Source organism: Nannospalax galili, unplaced genomic scaffold, assembly GCF_000622305.1.
Source record: "Nannospalax galili isolate Female #2095 unplaced genomic scaffold, S.galili_v1.0 scaffold821, whole genome shotgun sequence".
Lineage (NCBI taxonomy): Eukaryota > Metazoa > Chordata > Mammalia > Rodentia > Spalacidae > Nannospalax > Nannospalax galili.
In genome coordinates this window covers 1,727,205-1,748,422 of record NW_008345684.1, presented here as the reverse complement: position 1 = coordinate 1,748,422, position 21,218 = coordinate 1,727,205, and the positions used below count along the sequence as shown (strand labels likewise).

Here is a 21,218-nt window from a genome sequence, read left to right as displayed (position 1 = left end):
TATATATATATATGGCACACACACGCACAACAACACATTTATACAAAAATAGTTTAAGAACTCCAAGTTATGTTTCTACCTTACTTTTCCTACTGCCAGATACTGCAGACATACATTCCAGTTTCTTTTGTGAAGACAACATTACACCATACTGTTTATAGCATGAATGCTGGCCAGGGCTAACGTAAACACTGGACAAGGAATCTCTGGCTCCAGTATGTCCATGAGGCTCAGTCAATAGCAACAAATGAGGTTTTCCCACATTTTTAAACCATACTAGGAATTCCTCAGTTTTTGAACATATCAGATACACAAATGACTCCATGTGGCCTGTGTGTTCCATAGCTTCCCACAAACTCTGAACTCATTTTTCAAAGTTATGTTTCATTTCACTGCAACGTTCAATTTGACTTGTAAAATTGATCTTGATGATACTTGATAACACTGATGGGATACTTTAGGTCTTATATCCAGGGCAGGTTTTAAGCACTGAAAATAAATAGCCTGTATGTTCTGCCACAGTAAATAAAAAGAACAAGTTCTAAAGCATTAATGTTCCACATATCCTGTCAAAAAAGAGGGAAGGGAATAGGACTATGATTTTTAAAAAAAGCTGTGTAAGTGTAAGAAGACACTTAATTTTAGATACTAGGCTGTAACAATTTAATCAAGTTCTTACCAGCCCCTTACAACTTTTATTAACGCCCCATTTGGGAAAGACAATGTTGTAGCATCAGGAATATTACAGTAGACCTCTTGCTTGTGTTTATTTCCATGGAGATCATAGATAACCATCTGCAATATATAATAGGTAGGCATAATAACCAATTTTAAGAACGCACTTAAAAGTCCAACATGTTACAGAATATATAAAATAAAATTTCCTAAATGCATACAGAAAATATTTGAAGCAATTACCTCAGATGTTAAATCCATAGTTTAAATTTTTTCATTGTCTAATTCCATTAAAAGTATCTTCAACTCCAAAAGCCTAAAAGCAACCAAAAGTTTCAATATTTACCTGAGCCTACCTGAGAAAGATATGCTTACCTTCCCAGGCCTTGGGTTATACCTCAAAGTTTGTTTGTCAACATTCTGAAATAATAAAAGTAGAAAAACTAAGATAAAACTGAGTAATATATATATGTGTGTATATATATATTTCATATTCTTAACAGTCATAAACACAATTTGTCACATATTTAGTAGGAGGCTGCTTCCATTGATTAAAAGAGAGAGAACCAGAAAGATACAGCAAAGCAACATGGTGTCATTTCCCTCAAAAAGTGCACAGTTCAGAAGCAGCAAACAGATGACCACCCTCCATTAACTTCTACAAGAGACAATAAGTAAAAGCACAGCTAACCAGCAAGGGCTATACCATTATGAAAATGGCACACCAGAAGGAAGGGGAGGCGATGCAACAGGGAGCTTCAGAAAAAGCTTAAGTAATATTAAGAGAACTTTGAAAAACAGGATTTCAAGGAGTGGAAAAAATGGAGCATGTTGAGGGAGCAACAATAGAGGAAATATTCCAGAAAGACAACCATCCTGAGAAAAAATTACACTGGGCAAGAAACAGAGAACGGGGAGGCAAGGTGGGCAAAAAAGAACCCAGGTCTTTAAGACTGACTTACTTTATGTGTATGAGTGTTTGCCTGCATGTATGTATGTGCATCACGTGTGTACCTGGTGCTTGCATAAGCCAGAAGAAAGTGTCAGACCCCCCGGAACCTAAGCTCTAGACAGTTGTGAGCCACCATGTGAATGCCAGGAACCCAACCCGGGTCCTCTGTAAGAGAAGCCCATGCTCTTAACCACTGAGCCATCTCTCCAGCCCCAAGAACCCAGGTCTTTATATCAAGTAAAGATGCTTCATCGGATTTGATAAGCAATGGGGAACCCTAAAACAAACATTTCTTCCAATATCATTGTTTCTTTTAAAATCATCTTTGCTTTTAGGGTAACTAGTTGATAATCACCTATTACTACATGTTTCTAAGGCTGTTAAAGTTCAAGCTACAGGCCTTAAGGGTTCTCCAGAAAGTTCCATGGCGTTACCAATGCCAGAAAAGCAAGCTCCATACTTGAACAGTATTCCACATTAGATATTTGCATGTTCTTAGGTCAAAGAAAAAATGTAACTAAAGTTCAAAACAGTTTTTTGAGCCATAATCAAGCGATTTTAGTTAAAAAAAATCTTTATATCATAATGATATACAGTGCTCTGCTCTGTATAAAGCACCTACAATGAGAGGACAGGGCCGAGCAAAGAGGCAAAATTTTGACTAAACAAATTATTTTCATGAGATAAATAAGCTAAATGGAAATTAGCAAGTTTACCATGCATGATACCTTGAGAAAGTCAATAAACTGCCACCTCATTTATTTTGAAAAACATTAGCCAAAGACTTTAAAATCACCGGCTTCTCCAACATGCTCTTTAAATTCTGACTAAGCAATTTTGTTTTCTCATTTTTAACAGATAGCTAAAACATATGTTATGATATACTTCAAAGAAGAAACCTCATATTAAAAAACATCACACAATGTCAAAATATCTTGTGTGTGTGTGTGTGTGTGTGTGTGTGTGTGTGTGCGTGTGTGTGTGCGTGCGTGCGTGTGGAGGGGGCGTTCTGGGAATTAAACTCAGGGCCCTGCATCCCATCCCAGACCAGCACTGTATCACTGATCTACATACTCTGCTCTTCTGTTTTTCTCTTTTGAGAAAGAGGTACCACTAAGGTGCTAGGCTATCCTAGAACTTGCACTTCTTCTGTCATAGCCTCCCATGTAGCTTGGACTGCACGCCTGCACCACTGTACTCGTCCCAAAACATTAACTTTCTTAATATGACTTTAGAAAATTTCACTACCTTAAGCTTTATTTTACTAGCTAATAATCACATTAACTTACCTCTATATATGGACTCAATCTGTCTGCGTGGTCTTGAACACTGAAGTATTTTGACACTGGTTCCTGAAAAACGCCACCAAATCTGGTTCCTTTTTCTGAAGAATGAGTCTTTGAAGTCTGTAAATACTGATGATAAGCACTCTTTAAAGAAGAATGCAATTTAGAAGTAAGATCATATTTTTGTAGAAATGAAGCCTTTTCTGGCCATAGAGCACTTTGCAGATTGGAGGTGGTAGGTTCATTGGATGCTACACATGACTTCTTGAAAATTCCAGTGCTTTCCTCATCATCGTCAGGGTAGAATGTAATGGAAGGGTCTGGCAAGTGGAAGGTAACGTGCTCCCTCCATTCAGCTCTCAAGCTTTTACTTGAAGCTGCTTCTTCTTCCTCCTCCTCTTCCTCAGCCATGTATCTATCATCTTCATCAAAATTTCTCTGTAAGCGCTCTGACACTGACTGCAGGAGTGATAAAACAGAAGAGGGCTGGTTTGCACTCTCCCTTGATTTCGTGGAGCCATGATGACCAGGAGAGACTTCGCTGGATAGAATGTCCTCTTGTGAGCTGTCGTCCTCATAAATGGGACTCAGAGCCAAAGTATAAATTTTGTACCTTTTGGCTTCCACTGATAAGAACATTTCTGAATTGTCTCCATCAAATGTTTCACCTAATTTAGTTTCTTTTTCAAAATGATGGACCAGATCAGTTCTGCTCTCAGACCTTTCATATGCTAGGGCAGGCATGCTGTTAGGAGACATGTCAGCATACACAGATCGTGTTCCCTGAAATTCTGCAGAACCATACTTGTCCTCCTTTTGAAGGGGCTCCTCATATAATATAGTAAAGGAAGAATTGCCTTGTTCATCCTGAGAAACAAAGGCTAAACTAGATTCGTCCTTTTCATCACTGTAATCTACATTTCTCCTTTTGTCATATACTTCAGTGACAGACATAATTTTGTTGAGCCTTACAACTGTGTCCTCTGGTTGAAAATCTGGCATTGCTAAGGCTGGGTAGCCCTCATAATCCTTACTTAATGTAGGGGATTCATATCCCCTAAAATGCGAAGCAAGTCTGTCATCACGCAATATCAAGGCTTCCTTTAGTTCAGTGGGCTCTTGTTCTTCAACATTCCTCTCCATGTACTCTTGAAAAGCTTTTTCAGTTTCAAAGACAGGAGGCATGGCCTCCGCTTGGGCAATGGTCACTTCAGGCCTTGTTCCAGTTGTTTCCTCGATGTCTACCTCCACAGCTAATGCTTCATGCACTTCAATATTGTCACCAGAATGTTCTGGGGCTGCCATTTCCATTCCCATTTCAGAAGGCATGGACTCAACTGCTCCATTTGTCTCTTTTCTATCTCTTTGGACCCTTTTCCCCAAAATTTCTAAGGGAGGTGTTTCCTTGTTTTGTGTTTCTTTCACTTCTAATACAAATGGTACCATTTCAGTATGTCTGATGACCTCTTTAGCCTCCTTTTGGTAAGGAGCTTCCAGTTCCAACATAGGTCTCTCAGTCTTTCTGATAGCCCCTTCATTGTCTTTTTTGTAAATATTTACTGCTTTTAAAATAACAGGCATCCCTTTAGTTTTGTGAGCATCTCCTTTGGAGCCTGTTGGGTAAATATCTTCCATTTCTAATGCAATGGGTATCACATCGGCCTTTGCAACATCACCTTCTTCATCCCTTTGGTAAGTAGCTTCCATTCCTAGTGCAACAGGTATCGCTTCAGCTTTTGAAGTAATCCCCTCACCATCTTTTTGGTGGGTATTTTCCACTTCTGGCATAACAGATGTGACCCCTGTCTTTCCAACATCCCCTTCAGCATGTTTTTGGTAAATATTTTCCATCTCTATTGAAACAGGTGTCACCTCTGTCTTTACAATATCACCCTCAGCATCTTTTTGGTGGATATTTTTTATTTCTGACTTAACAGGTGTCACCTCGGGTTTTCCAATGTCCCCATCACTATCCATCTTATAGGCTTTTTCCATTCCAGAAGTGATAGGTGACTCAGGTTTTTCAATATGCCTCTGAGCATCCATTTGGCATGTCCCTCCCCTTGCAAAAATCTCAGCTTCTGGCTCAGCTTTGATACTATTCAACTCAGCATCCTTTTTACATGTTCTTCCTTTATCTGATATAGAAGGGGCTGCTTCATATTTCCTAATATTCAGTTCAGCATTCCTTTTGCTTGTTTTTCCCTTTTCTAGAATAGGAGGAATAAGCTCGATTTTCCCTACATTTACTTCATTTTCCTTTTTGTGAACTTTCCCTAATTCTGCCATTGCAAGGGGTGTGCTTTTACTATGTCCTGGCAAACTCTTTTCAGATATGCATACAAGGCTGTCAGACAAGCTGCTTTTGGATGTGCCAGGAATATGGATGTCATCATTCACAAACTGAGGCAAGTTGAAATTGAATACAAGAGTTCCTGTATCTTCTGCGGCCATTTTGCGATTACCCACACACTCTATTTCTGCTGTCTTTTTATAGTACTCATTGACAAATAAATGTGGTTTTACTCTATCATCTAACCCTTTATGGAACATGTCTTCAGTATCTGATTTCTGCAAATGTATGCTATCAGACTGTGCAGCTCCACTTTCAGAAAGTGGAGATTGTTGATAGGGAACAATCTCTCTTCCCTTAATTGGCTCAGAGCCACTAAGTAAGTTACTTATGGGGGCAAATTTACTTAATAATTTATTTTCACTAATTGCACATGTGCTTTGATTTACTGCCTGTTCTGATACCAAGAACTCTCTAACTAAACCATGTGACTTAACACTATCACTGTTCAGAATTTTTGAAGTGTTAGCCTGAGGTTCACAACCCCAGATACCCTCAGTATCCTCAAAAGCATCATTTGTCAAATTTTCTTGAGCTGTATAAATAACCTCATTGACTAATTCCCTAGCTTGATCTTCTAACAAACAAGATACATTCACTCTATCAAAATCAAAAAGGAGAGTTGTCTCACCAACTGCAGGTGAAAGACAGGCCTTCTCCTCTTCTTTGACTTCTGACATATTTTCCATGCCCTGCTCTTCCAAAATCCCTTTCAGTTGGATCCCTGCTAATGTCACTTCTGATGGACTGTCTTCTTTCAGGGTACCTGGATTCATTATATCATCTTTGCCTAGATGCTCCTGGCAGGTACCAACCACATGTTTAGATTTTAGTTCTTCTCTGACAGAATTTAAAATCTCTTCAGTCAATGTATCAGCTTTTGAGAGTAAGCCACTTTTGAGTAAAAGTTGGTCACGTGCTCTTTTCCTTGCTTCTATCTGGTCAGCAGACTCTTCAGAACACTGCTGGCACGAGCGGTTAACTGACACTGGTCCCCCAGCAACTGTTCCAGTCTCCGTTTCCATGGGATTGTCCATGTTTCGTGAAGTGGTTGAGATATCAAGAGATCCCTTCCTAGTATGAGACTCCAAACACCTCAGAAGTGGGGTCACCACTGCCTCTACTGGGCTAGAGGTCTCTAACTCCACATAAGAGCTACTAGGGTGCACTCGGTTAGCTACATCTGAGCACTTTTCTTTAATCTCATGATCTACTGATTGAATGTTTTTGTCCTTCTCAATCTCCAGAGAAGTTAATTCTGATAAAACAGTCTTAGATGGGTCATCTGCAACTATAATTTGGGAAAAAGAAATTTTCTCCTGAGAAACGTCTCTGGGCTCTGTTGGGGAAACAGATACCTGAGGCAAGGTTTTTCCTCTTGCAGAATGTGACTTAGCAGGAAAGATGCTCTGATCGCCAACCTCCACTTTTAATAAAATTTTAGCAACGTTGTCAGTTTGGGCTTCCAAGTAAAGAGAATCTGACCTCTTTACTGTGCTCTTACTTGTTTCAGTGTTTGAAGGCATTAACTCAGCTTTCTTAGGACTCTGAGGTGAAATGAAATCGTGATCATCAGAGCTGCCTCCAGGTTCAAAGTTCAACAGGTCTACCCCAGCTAAGTGAGTACCATTGGTTTCAGAACCTAAGGGGAACAGGCATTCTTCACTATCAGGAAGAATTTCCTTAGGTTCAAGAATCACAGATACATGTCCAAGGTGGAGGGCAGGAGGGGGAGTCTTCCTCTCTGCAGCCTCAACATGATTTGCAACATTTTCTTCTTGACACTCCTTAGGATGAGGGTAAGTGTTGTCCTGTCCAGTTTCACTGGGGAGAGAAGATCCCTCACTCTTTAAAACAGGGAGACCTAACTTGCTGAGCATGTCGATTCCAGAAACAAAGATAGGAGGTACAGCACTGAAATTGGAATTTTTAGTGTCAAGGTTAAGAGAGATCTTAGCATCGGGTAATACTTTGGCTTGCTGAGGATTCTCTGAGTGAAGAGGAGTTTCAGAAATGTGATTTCTGTTAAGTTCAAAATTCAGTTCAGGTGCTATTTCATTTTGTAAGCATGTTACAACTTCTGAGTCACTGACGTGTTTCATAGAGGCAGGGTCCTCTTGACTTAGTCTCATACTACAAGTTTTGCCACATGGTTCCAAATCAAGCTTTTTATTTTCTGTTTCACACAGTTGATCAGTACCTTTGGGCAAAATCTCAATTCTATCTTCTGGAGCTTTTACATGACTTGAAGTTATGGGTTTACCTCGTGAGGAACTTTCTGTTTCTTGCATTTCTGAAACCACATTTTTCTGTGAGTTTTGGGCAGGTAGCTTCTTTCTTTCATTTACAAGTTCTGTGTCTGTCACAACATGTCCCTGGAGCACAGCAGTGCTGGGATGATTGGCAGTCTGCTTTGATGGGTTATCTGCGGTTGGCTTGTCACAACACTTACTCTCTGGCAACTGCACATCTCCATGACTAATTGATTTATTTGAACTTGACAAATTTGTACTTTCCACTTTGGTAGTGTCACTCCCAGTAGATTTATTACAAGAGAAATCAGAAACAGCAGGTCTCTGCGGCTCAACATGTTCCTCTCTTGGCACCAGCGTCCCATCACTCATCACTGGACTGTCTTCTTTCAATGTAATTTCTGCTGTAGTTTTCCTCTGAAATTCTGGACTTGAAGAGATTTGGTTCTTTTTACTTCCTACAAACAATGATGAACATTCCAAACTTTTATCAGTCTGAGACACTGATTCACAACTTAAATGGTACTGTGAATCAGATTCCCCAACAATGTAGTTGGAGTTAGTCACAGAAGAAGGGGATGACCAACTTCTCCCAGAGCCTTCATGGCTATTTTTATTTAAAATATCCTTAGACAAAGAAATAGGCTGCAATTCTGGAAAGGTTTTCAGATGGCTTTCTGTGTTGAGATTTATTCTGCTACAATCAGAGACTTCTACTGGGCCTCCAAGCAAATGTCCTTTTGTGGATATGTCTGTGTTAGCTGATGCCAACCGGGCGATCACAGTCTCAGTTACACTTCCAGTGCCAATGTGTGTGTTTGTACTTGAGTCAGAACTTTCATTTTCTCTGTCTAAGGGACACACAGTTTCCAGCAGAGTCTGTTGCTTCAAATATTTCCTAATTTGTCTAGGGCCTCGATACGTTGCATATGTTACTGAAGGCCTCTCTGGTTTAAAATCAGTGTCTTTTCTGTGAAAAGAGACAGCATGAATATCACAAAATATAATTAATAACAGTAATACCAGCAAGTATATCTTTCAAATACCACTTTATTTAAATGTACTGCTTTAGAGAAAAAATTCTAGAAATTTTAAACATTTTATTAAAAATAACAAAGACTTGACAAACAGCATGTGAATATAAAGGCACCATTAAAGTCTGAGCTCCTTAAAACTGTTCCTTCTTACCCGATTATCTACATTTTCAGATCATGGTCACTAAAGAGAACATGGAACGGCAAGCCAAAGCTTGGGTTCCTGTTCTTATACCCAAATGCCTGACTCTAAGGAAGGACACTGACTTTGAGCTTCATGTTGGTACTATGAAGTTTACTGCGATTTCTCCAACAAATTAAAACATCAGAATTAGGGCCTACTCCATTGCTTTTACATGTGAATTTGAATGGCTACTTTTAGTTTAGTTAGAGAAATTTTAGAGAAAAAAACAAGATGTTTAGCCCACAGTTAACCTTCATTAATCAAAGACAGAATTACTTTGCAATTCTCTCTTATACTGTTTTTTTTTTTTAATATCTAACTCATATAATAAGTACTAAATTGCTTCGGTAAGTGTAGAAATCCTAACAGAGTTCTAAACAGAGTAGAGAACTAACCCCCACATACAGTTTCTGATGTTCTCACCACCTAACCTGCTGTGAAGAACTGACCTCTGAAAGCTCTCCTACAAGCTAGCTTTGCAGCCCTGCATGAACATCATCTCCAGTCTTTATCTCCATTACCAAAGGGAGAGTGACCTTAATTCTCACTTCTAAGAACCCAGCTCACAAACCAGCTGCACCAAAAACTGATTCCTTTTACTAAGCTGGATATTCAGTCTCTAATCTGTGGGTTCACAGAACACAATATTTACCACATGAAATCATAATGAGCTGAGCTGTTATATCTTCCACTATTCCGTTAGCCATCTGAAGAAATACACTGTGCCGCCATCAGCATCTCTGTATATTTGAACACCCTACATAATATATAGTAAAATAGGGGCTGGAGAGATGGTTCAATGGTTAAGAATACTTGTTGTTCTTGCAGAGGCCTGGCTAACAACTCTCCATAACTCCAGTTCAGTTACAGGGGATCTAACATCCTCTTCTAACCATCACAGGCACTAGACAACATGGGTACACTTACATACAGGCAAAATATTCATGCACATAAAATAAAAATAACACATAAAAATTTAAAAAATCTAGAAAATAGCATATACTTAATGCCTCTTGTGAATTAATGCATGATTAAATAAAAAAACTATTTGCTAAATAATCTACTTCCAGACTAATGTCTTCTTTCTATTTTAAAATTTTGATGTTTTTATATGATGTGCATGTGTGTATAATTGGGTGTATTTATATGTACCTTATGTGTATAAGTGCCCACAGAGGCAAGAAGATGATGTGAGATTCCCTTGGAACTGGAGTTACAAGTGGTTATAAACTGCTGACACAGGTGCTAAGAACAGAACCCAGGTACTCTGCAAGAACAACAAGTGCTCATAACAGCTGAGCTATCTCGCCAGCTCCCAATGTTTTAATATTTAAGTAATACTATAGTATCCTAAGTTCTAAACTCATGAAATTTTAGGGTCCTGAATATAAAACATTTATGGTAAAAAGACTGGTTATATGTTCTACGTTACTTTTTCAGGTTAAACATATCATAAACCAAAACACAAAATCCTTATGACAAGTGAAGAAATCCTGTTAGTATTCCAGTATTTTTAAATCCTTACTTTCAAAGCAACATTAAAACAGCTAGATCTCTAATCTGTATGCATCTGATTATTACTAGTCATAATCGGTTGCACTTGGATCCTTGGCGCCTGTGTATATCTATGAAGTCATCAGGTAGATTTCATTGGTAATGTTTATCACCGCTACTAATTAGCATGATGTAAACTTCGATGCTTCCTCCTAAATATAATACATTTTTAAAAATTTGTTGATGTTTTTGTGTGTGTGTGTGGATATCACACAGAACATCCCAACATCTCAGTGTTAATAGCAAAAACAATGAGTCTTTCTGCAAGGAACAATATATTCTAAAATGAAATGGAGATCTTTTTAAAGGTTAAAAAACTCATTCAATTTTATGTCTTACAGAGTTCATACTGAGTTCAATATTGTATAAGCGTATTAATTCAACTGTGAACCTAGAAACTTGCACCCACTTGTGAAAGAGATGTACTCTTGCTCTGGAGTGTGTTACTGAACATGTTAAATCTGTAGTGAAATGCTTCTTCTAATCATATAGTTATTAAAAATTTAAAAAATAATGATTAAAAAAATAATTTAAAAAAAGCTAGATATATCTAAATGATAAAACCAAGTAAGTCTTCTTTAGCATATAAAACTTCAACAACTGTGCCTCATATATACTTCTTAAGTTTTAGCTGAACTAATTTATTTTACCTCATATAAATGCTGGCTCCTACAAACCTACCAAACTATTACTATAGGAAAAAAAAAAAAAAAAGAAGAAGAAAAAAAAAAGAACCACATTTGTTCTATTCATTCATTTTTGCTCTTTATTATTAATGAACTGTGGAGAAAAAAGCTTTGCCTTGAATAATGGCTTTAACTACAACATGAGCTTCTTCTGATCAAAGAATTCTAAACAAAATCTGATTTTGGATAAGGGGAATCTTTGAAAAAGAATACATATGCAAGAAGAGAAAAACATATGAGTATATTAATACTACTGGTGAATTCCATATCGACATACATAAATTATTCTGAAAAATACAAGAAATTTTCAGAAAATACTAAAATCCAGAAGTTTGAATAAAGTTTTTGTCTATTTTTCTTTTAAGGTTATGTTGTATACTTAAAACTGTCAACAGACTCCAACTTTTTTACCAAAAATATGATCCAAATTCTGAAGAAATGAGAACCCAAAGAAATGTACATGATGCCAATTAAATAGAAAAAATGTAAAAATCAGAATTTTATTCTTCAGGTTTTGAGTCCCTTTCTACCAACTCTGTCTGAATTAGATCTCAAAGTATTTTATCCTGCACAATAATGCAACTTTGGTCTGAAGAACTCTAATAAACTGCACTAAATCTCAACTTACTATAAAAATATCTCATATAGTTTTGGAGCACAGGGAGGGGAATCAGTATTGTACACTGTACTTTTCTTAAAACTTTCTGTCTGCTTTCAACTATGACAACTTATTTTTCTTAGTTTAAAATTCTAACAAGATAATTTTCTGTAGCACCCTGAATGGAAATACTATACAGTTGTAACTAAAATATGCATTGCTATATTAAACAATTACCATATTTAAAGCATTGGACATCAAAGTTGTAAGCCTAGTTTAATGCATTATAATTAGCTGCTTCAGTACAAGGCAGTACTAAGCAGTACGCTGCCACGACTTAAAAGGTCAGTTACCTAACACTATTTTACACATCACTGTCTCATGGGTTACAGATGAGTCACGATAAGTGAATAATCCTGGGAACATTAAAATGTCTTTTTTATTATGTTTAAATAGAATACAAATGTTAAAAACATGTACCTTAAAAACTAAGTTGAAGATGGGAAATTATAAGATGTTATCTTTCACAAGTTGAACAGAAAGAGAATCTTATGTATGTAAGTATGCATGTGATTAATAGTTTATTCTTTATACTAAAAGTATGTGACCCAAAAATTTTAGAAATGAAGTAAAATACTTAAAAACTACATATATTTAAGACAACAGGCATAGATACCCAAGACAATACTATATCATGTGAATGCTTATTTAAGGCTCTATGTAAGGCATATGCAGTGCTGCAATCTGGATAAATTTGATATAGCTTGTATTACAAAGGTCAACCAAATATATATCATTTACAAAGAAATTTCTATAATAGGAGCCTGCACATAACAATTAGCCTTTTGGAAAATGTGTCTAATAAATAATGTACCTAATAGGAAAACATGATGACTAAGCTACTTTTAAAGCAATATTCCTTTCCAAGCACATAGTTAAGCATATTTTGTTTCACAAGAGGGAAAAATTTTAAAGAAAAACTACAATACTAACAAAGTTGCTTTTTTGAAGGAAAGTTTTGACAGAATGGTTTCTCACGATGAATATGAACCTGAGTGAAAAAATATAAAAGTTATAACAAGGGCTGGAGAGATGAGAAAGACAACATAAACCCCTAAGTTAATTCATTCTTCCATATATAAGAAAACTGAAATACTCATATACAAAATTTAAGAAATATAGGCTTTTGATTTTAAGTAATATTTTATTATTTGAAATAATACCTTGGGCTAATGAACTAGCCTACAGGTAAAGGCATCTAGCACCAAGCTGACAACTTGAGTTCAATCCCCTAGACCCCCATAGTGGAAGGAGAAAACCAACTCCTCCAATAGTCCTCTGACCTGCACACTCCCATCACACTTGTGTATATTCACATGCACACATATACACACATGCACACATACTAGATAAATAAGTGAATGTAATTTTTATAAAAGAACTAATAATACACTGTTACCTAAATAAGAAGCTGAAATATATCCTTGCTTTTAGTAAATTCTTATGATGGAATAAAAGCAACTTCAATATTTAAAAAGCAGATTTTAAAAATATTAATAAGATTTTTCTAGGCATATTATTTAAATAACATCTAAAATCCACTGTGAACAGTCCTAACACAAAACAGCAAAATAAACTACTCTTAAATGCGATTTAATTTTTAAATTGTAATCCTTAAACTAACTGATAATTGTGACTAGGACATCACAAAAACTAATTCTAAATGTGACAAACGGAGCCTTTCCAAAGTCACCTTGGAGGAAGTCTGTATCTCATTCATACTGGAAGTTTGCTGGACTTTTCCTTTCCTCCTCAATGAAGAATCACCTTTATGATGGAGAATTGCTCTAAGCAACTATTCCAGTAACAAAAAGGGCTTTACTGAAAAGAGATACAGTCTCCCCATTATTTTCTAATATATAAAAACAAAGAAATAAAACTGACCAAACTAATTAAAACCAAAGAAGAAAAAGAACAAACCTTCCATTCTATTGGGCTCGATACCATCTTAAATTACAATGTTGTATCTCAGTTCTAAGCAGGCAAAAACAAAAAACAAAAAAACAAAAAACCATCATCCAGAGAGGTTGTTGGACAACTGCCAGGCTCCATTCCAGTGCTGCTGAATCAGGGGGACTGATTTTCAAAACCTTCGTTTCTTAAAAAAAATATATATATATATATTTGTTTTTCTATGTGTATGGGTGTTTTGCCTGCTTGTATGTAAGTGCACCCATGTCATAGAAAGCCCGCAGAGGCCAGAAAAGGGCATCACACCTGAAACTGGAGTTACAGATGGTTGCTAGCAGCCATGTGGGTGCTGGGAATCAAACCCAGATCCTCTGGAAGAGCAGTCAATGCTCTTAACTGCTGAGCTATCTCTCCAGACACACAACCTTCACTTCTAATGATTTCAATGATGCTGCACTGCTGTTACAAGGATAGCACACAGCCAACTTCATACAATTCCACAGCATAGATATACTACAACTCATTTACAGCTCTACCTCTAGACATTTTGATTCCAACACTATAATGCTAGCTCTTAATAAACATCTTTGCATATCACCAGAAATAATCTATATACTCTTTAAGGCTCTTGATTCATATTACCAAACAAACACCTAAAACATGACTAAATTACACCACTCCTAGCAGCCTTGAAAACTCTGGCTCATACAGAATATTTTAAATTCTGTTATCAATAGGAGATAACAATTCTCATTCTAGTTTGCATTTCTTTGTTTGCTAGTGAAAACTTTATACTTATTTACAGTTTATTTTTTATTTTATTTAAATTATGTTGTCTGTCCTTTTATTTTTATTAAGTTAATGTATCAATTGCTGAGTAGTTAAATCATTCTTGCCATATTTTTGCATAGGATTTTCTCACTTGCCATTTATCATTGTTTATGTTGTTTGACACAATAATCAAATTTTTTGATCTTCTCTGTCTTGATCAACCTCCCATTTCTATTAAGCTTAGAAAATTATTTCGCAGCAAAGCAAAACCATAACTCACATATTATTTAGGTTTTGTTTGTGTTTTGAGATAGGGTCTGCCTATCCTCCCGGGTGGCCTGGAACTTGCTATGTAGATCAGGATAGACTTGATCTCACAAAAATCCCCTTACCTCTGCCTCCCCGATAAGAGGATTAAAGGTGGACACCATCATGCCTAGTTTAGTTTGTTTTTCTAACGTTTGTTAGGCTATCTTAATTTATATGTATCGTAATTCACATTTTGCTTATTTTAGTTTGTTTTAATATTTCTTCGCTATTCTATCTTCATTTATTTCAACATAAAATTTAGAGATGTAGTTTTTTCCTCCAATTTTTAAACAGTTTTTTTTTTTTCAGTTAAATCTTCCTTCTGCATGATACATACTGTTCTTAGACTTGGGAGGTGTCGTGGTGGGTAAACGGCTTATTGTGCAAACACAAAAACCTTACTTCCAATTCCTAGAATCCATGTAAAGCCTGGCACAGTAGTACAAGTCTGCAATCCCAGGGTTCCTTTGGAAAGATGGGAGGCAGAGACAGAAGAATCCCCAGGAGTTCATGGGTCACTCAGCATGGCACACTCAATAGCAAACAAAAAAAAATCCTGTCTCAAAAGAGCTAGAAGGTAAGGACTGACACTTGACATTCTGACTTCCATAAAAACATTGTAGTATGCATATACCTGTATACACATGTGTGCACACACACATATACACACACATACACAAATATATAATGTCTCCCCAAGGGTTTTATTGACAAATTTTTAGAGTCTTTCTAGGCTGTTTATTCAGTAAATATCATGATACTATTTACAGGTTCTGTAGCTTTATCAGCACATTTAGCATCTGGTAGAGTAATCCTCACCACAGCACCTGATGAACAAACTCTCATCTACTTGAGTCTCTGTTTATACAAGATGGGCCTTACCTCATAAGCCTGCCATGAGGAATTAACACAGCACTCATATGAAGACACTTCATAGTTTTTACTTAACAGAGATGGTTAATCTTGTCAGCTTGACTGGATTTAGAATCACCTAGGATATACACCTCTAGACTTGTCTGTAAGGGTATTTCCAGAGAGATCTAACTGAAGAGGAGGAAGAAAGATCCATCCTGAGTTTTAGTGGCATCATCCTATGGCTAGACACCCAGACTAAATAAAAGGGGGGAAAGTAGAAAGTCTGGTAAACTCTACCTCTCACTTCTCCGAGCTTTCTAACTGTAGACAAAATGAGACCAGCACCTTGTGCTTCTGCAGCAAGCCGTCCCTCCTATGACAGACTGTATCTCCCTAAACCACAGGCGAAAATACATCCTTCCTACCTAAAGCTGCTTCTTATTGAGTATTTGGTCACAGGAACGAGAAAAGCAAGTAATACATCATTTATACCTTATTAGAGTATTATTAATGGTCTCTTAAAACAATAAATTCTCAAGTGAAGTTGAAATAAAATCAATGAAACTTAGGTAACTCTTCATTATGAACAAATTCTTTTATGATACCAAGGATGCCTAATGTACTCAAGCCAGTTACAAACATCTTTTGGGTAAAAAATATCCTTCTAGCATACTTAAGTATGAGGAAAAACAGGTTTATACCTGCTTGTTAATAAAAGAAATAAAAAGGAGTGTTGAAATGTTCCTTAAATTTTGGTAAGCCTTTACTTACTAAGAGCTATGGAAAAGGTTCATAAGCATAGTTTCAAGAATAGAGACCATTTATTTTCTTAGCCCCTTTAATTGGATTCCACAAAAAAAGAAAAAGACATTGAAGTAATAGGAATACAAATCTTGATCATTCTAGTTATAAGATGCACATACTGAACACATTGCCTGCCCGAATGTAGGAGGAATTCAGATAGCAGGAAACTCCCATGCAGAGACATCTTAAACTTAAAGTAACTATTCCACTAAGATGAATTTAGCACCTAGAAGATATTGGCACTACTCACTAAAGTGGCCCAAAGGGCCCAAGGTTATCTGGAGAGTATACACAATCATACCATTTTGTACCTGATGGTGGGAAGCATTACAGAGTATCTTTTTCCAGTTCCTTCAATTAATAAGGGTTACAACTCAGGTTCAAAAAGCTAGATCCAAAGGCTTAGGATTTTTTCTTTTTTTTGGCCCAAACATCTTTTAAACTTACTTAAGCAAATCAGTGGTTTCCTGTTCACTGTCTTGTGTTGTATCCAAAGGACAGACATCTGAGAGTTGAGAGGAGTTGGACTCTTGTTCTTCCACTGGAAGTGCCTGGGTTCCCACAGAGCCCCTGGCAGTCTCCCTCTCCCTTTCAATCTGCTCCTCCCCATGATCATCACTGGGAGTCTGTGGGTCTTTTTCAGTTTTATCCCGGTCATCTTTGAAAGAAGATTGTTTTGCTTCCCCAAAAGATGATTTTCCTGAGATACTGAATAAATTCCCAAGAAACTGGAAAAAGCTTTCTTTTGGCTGTCGGTCACTTTCTCCTGTTTTAGTATCTGATATGGAACTAGAGAGGTCATTTGGTTTGGGGGGATCTTCCAGTTCTGGCAGACTGACTTGTTTCTCAGCATGGTTCCTTCTGTCCTCATTGTGGGCAATCTAAAAACAAAATAAATAAACACCATCACTTACAAAATAACACAGACCGACTGGTCAGCTATTACATGACAGATGCCAGGGGCACATATGTGAGCCAAACCCTTGGCTCCAGTTTCTTCAGGCAGTTTACAACCTAATTAGACCACAGCAACACAGCTTGAACAAAACTGCAGGTTAACATCACAAAGGGAGACTTAAGGTACTCCACTCTTCAGAGCTAGAGTAACCAGTCTAGGTTTTAATGAGATGACAGCAGAGGTTGTTTCTTGGAGGAAGTAACCCTCTGAAACAAACCTCAAAGTTGACTCTGGTGTGTGTGTGTGTGTGTGTGTGTGTGTGTGTGTGTGTGTGTAAGAGCGAGAGCGAGAGCAAGAGAGAGAAAGTTTAGTGAGGTGTCAGCTTTTAAGGGATTTCCTATAACTAGAGATTAGAATTCGGAAGTGATAGGGGCAGATCATGGCAAACCTTATATGTATTTAGATATGCCTTTTACTATTATGGGTAGCAATTAAACACTTAGTACATTATACAAATAAATCTATACTGACTTCATCATTTCAACATGTATTAACCCATGATGCTTTTGCATTTTGTAAAATTGTTCCCCAAGATGATCACAAAACCCAAGAACATGGTATACTAATTCAGAGAAAAGGCCCACTGAGACCCTTCGTAGTAAAACATGAAGTCTTAATAGGGCATTAAATACAAAACATGGAACATATTATGCATTCTTTGCAGACATTGAACATTTTCAAAGATGCATTTTACCTGCTCAAAATTCAATTGTCAGTAAAGCATTATCACATTCAAACCTACTGCTCAAGCAAAGATTAAGCTGAGGGAGCAAAGAAGTTTCTGCCATTCCACCTCACACTCTTCCAGAATTCCAAAAAGCTTTAAGCAAATGTGCCAACTCACCCTGCCTTCCAAACACGCTTGCTCACATACTTGTAAATGGAATACACATCCAACAGTATCTCACCTGCCATGCTCTTCAGTCCTCATAAAAGGAAAGCTCAAATGTGAGTCAGAAAAAGATCAGAACATCAAGGTAAAACCTCCTTAGGACACTGTAGGTTCATATGACAAAGTTTTATAACAAGCTGATCTTCAAGAGAGCAAAAGCATCACAATTATTTGTAATATCGGCTGTTCACCTCAGTATAAGTTTTAATCAAAGTTTGAACCACTTAGAGCATTCCACTAACCACTTATCAAATATAGTATGAGAGGTTAAAAAACCGTTGAGAACATAATGTTCAAGCAAAATGATTTCAAGTAAGCAGTATTGAAAGTTGGGTCCCACCTCAGGTGTAAGATAATATTTTTGAGTACCAGCATTCTGCTATGTGTTAGGAACTTGGTGTAGCTTATAGGACTCTACTTTTGGAATACTTCCATCTTTTAGAGGCACCACAAGGCTCACCTTCTATGGATTTCATCTGCATTATCACCCCCTGTCTCCCAGTTGGTTAGTTCCTCCAAGGGGTCGGGCCTGCCTTGGAGTATGGAGGATGGAGGGCTGCTGGGAGCCATCTTTGGAAGGAAGCTGTGAGCCTCAGCCAGCCACAGCAACTCAAGGGCAGAATGGACTAACTCTTGTGGACCTGGGGCGGGACCACTGTCCTTGAGGCGTGAACAAATGCTAGCAGTGACTATGGGCCTGGTGCAGTATGATACAGTGGGCTCTGAGCCAGGGCGCGTGCCCCCGCAGGGCTAGGCACTGGGTACTCATTCCTTTGTAAGTTAATAAATGCACATAAAGATATGTTATATGGTTTGCTTGACAGCACAGGAGGCCCAGAGGGAATTCGGGCAACACCCCCTTTATTTCAACCTTACCTATCCAACCTTTTGTTCATCAGTACAGCCCACGCTGTTCAGTAGAATCCTCTGCTCCCTTAATAGCCTCATTGTATGGCAGAAGACACACAGGCTGGCATTTTCAAAGTGCTCACATATATCAAAGACACTTTTTTTTCTTTTGACTATTCCATTTAATTTGGTCTAATTTCCAGGCATGCTATTTCTCCCTGGGCCAAAATGAACTAGCACTAAAATGTAGGTGAAACTGTGATTCATTCTTTGCTCTAACTAGGATGAATGACTGCTCCTCATGCCTGGCCACTTGAAGAAGGCCAACTATAGGTTGCTATTAAATAGTCTTAAAATGCTTAAGATTCACAAAGGAAAGACTGGAGAGACAGGTCAATGGTTAAGAGCACTGGCTCCTCTTGCAGAGGACCTGGGTTCAGTTCTCAGTACCCATATGGCAGCTAACAAACATGGGTTACTCCAGTTCCAGGGGATCTGACACCCTCTTTTCACCTCTGGGCACTGCATGGCATGGGTGCACTTACACACATGCAGGCAATATACTCATACACATAAAATAAAAATACTTTTTTTTAAAATTCACAAAGGAATCAACACTTGTTTCTCCTTTTAATTTTAAGCTTCTAGACTCTCTATAAAGTAAGTTTAACAAAGGATTTTTTTAGTGTCTTTAAATGTCTCATTTTCTTAATTTTCCCCTTATAATCTTTTGAGAAAAATTTCTCAGTAATTAAAATATTCTCAATAAGAAGTTTCTAAATATAGAAACAAAAGTGAGCAAGCAAGAGCAGTGCTATTCAACTTAAACCCCCACAATAAAATCTGCATTTATATGATTTAAAATTTAAAGTTTGATCTAAAGACTGTTCTTTGCCCTGAGCCTGGAAAACAATGAAGTTTAGCCAGCCCCAGGCTCTCATTAGGTGGGGCCCATGTCCGTCTGCCAAGAGGCCTGTTTACCATTGTTCTACAGTAAAATAAAACCACTCAGATTCAAGCAAGCACTAACAAACCATCAATTCTAGTTGCTCTCAAAGATGTTGTTATTCTGCATACAACATATGAATGCAATGATGAAGGCATGTGTCTTGGGAATTTTTTTTCCTACTTACATAATAGGTTGTGACTGCTGTGATCTTAGTCTAAATTCATCCATTTATGCTCTTTGATCCATGTAGTACAAGAAACTAGAGGAAAGCATTCGTTGTAGTGGTTAATGAGACTCACTTAGCTATGGTTTGGGGGAGCTAACAATTGAGCAAGATGTTCATCACTGTGTCACTCTGGCATCTAGAGAGGTGCACAGTGGAGGACATAATTAACCCATGAAGGATAGAGAGTATTCCCTGGTGAAGGAAGTAACATTTTAGCTTGTTCCTAAAAAGTGAGATGAAAATTCTAGACTAAAGGTATAGCACATAAAGTATTAAAGATGTGTACTCTATTGGGTGTGGCAGAAGACTAGAGGAGAGACGGAAAGGGAGAACAATGAAAGAGCTCCAAGAGGGGGGAAAAAGACGTTTCATACACAAAAAAAGTGAAGAAATCAGAGAAAGAGACAGAGGACATCAAAGGCAGATAAGGTTGTTCCCTCCAGAATACTGGTCTCCAGAGGCAAAAGACAAAGAATTCTTCCAAAATCAGAAGGAAGGAAAGAATGCCAAATGACCACACAACAGGGATGGGGAAATTTCACAAGGCCCCATACCTAGATGAAGAACCACAGGCAGTCAATGCTGAGAAGAGAGTCAGTGTTTTTGAGGGAAGCTCCTGATAGGTTATTCAATCCCAAGTGGTCAGCCCTAAATACATGTACATAATAGCAACACTAAATGAACACAGGTTATATATATATATATATATATAACATACATTACACATGTAATATATAAACATATTACATGTGTAATATATATAAAACATATATTATGCATGTAACAATAATAATTATAGAAGGGGTCATGAATCGGCAACATAGGAAGAGGGAAGAGTTGGAAAAGGGAGGGAGAGAAATGATGTAAATACAGTATTTCATGTACGAAACCCTCAAAACATTTTTTAAATTTTATTTAAAGAAAACAAAGGATGCCAAATGCCACTGTCCACTCATAAAAGGATAAGAGCCATCTCCTCGCTGATCTTCAAACACAGAAGGCAGCCTCCTACCTCAGGGATTTTGCATTTACTCTGCTTAGAATTTCTTCTCCCAAACTC

The 21,218-nt window shown here is 37.4% G+C and overlaps 1 protein-coding gene across 1 annotated transcript in view; it reads right to left on the bottom strand.

Annotated features, from left to right (window-relative positions):
- The window catches only part of Crybg3 (crystallin beta-gamma domain containing 3), a 119,779-nt gene that overhangs the window by 67,659 nt on the left and 30,902 nt on the right, over nt 1-21,218 (bottom strand). The window contains exons 3-6 of the mRNA XM_029567646.1: nt 16,732-17,165; nt 2,917-8,488; nt 1,051-1,095; nt 680-795 (exon numbers count right to left, since the gene is read on the bottom strand). Coding sequence (XP_029423506.1) covers nt 680-795; nt 1,051-1,095; nt 2,917-8,488; nt 16,732-17,165 — 6,167 coding nt within the window. The remainder of the gene's footprint in view (nt 1-679; nt 796-1,050; nt 1,096-2,916; nt 8,489-16,731; nt 17,166-21,218) is intronic.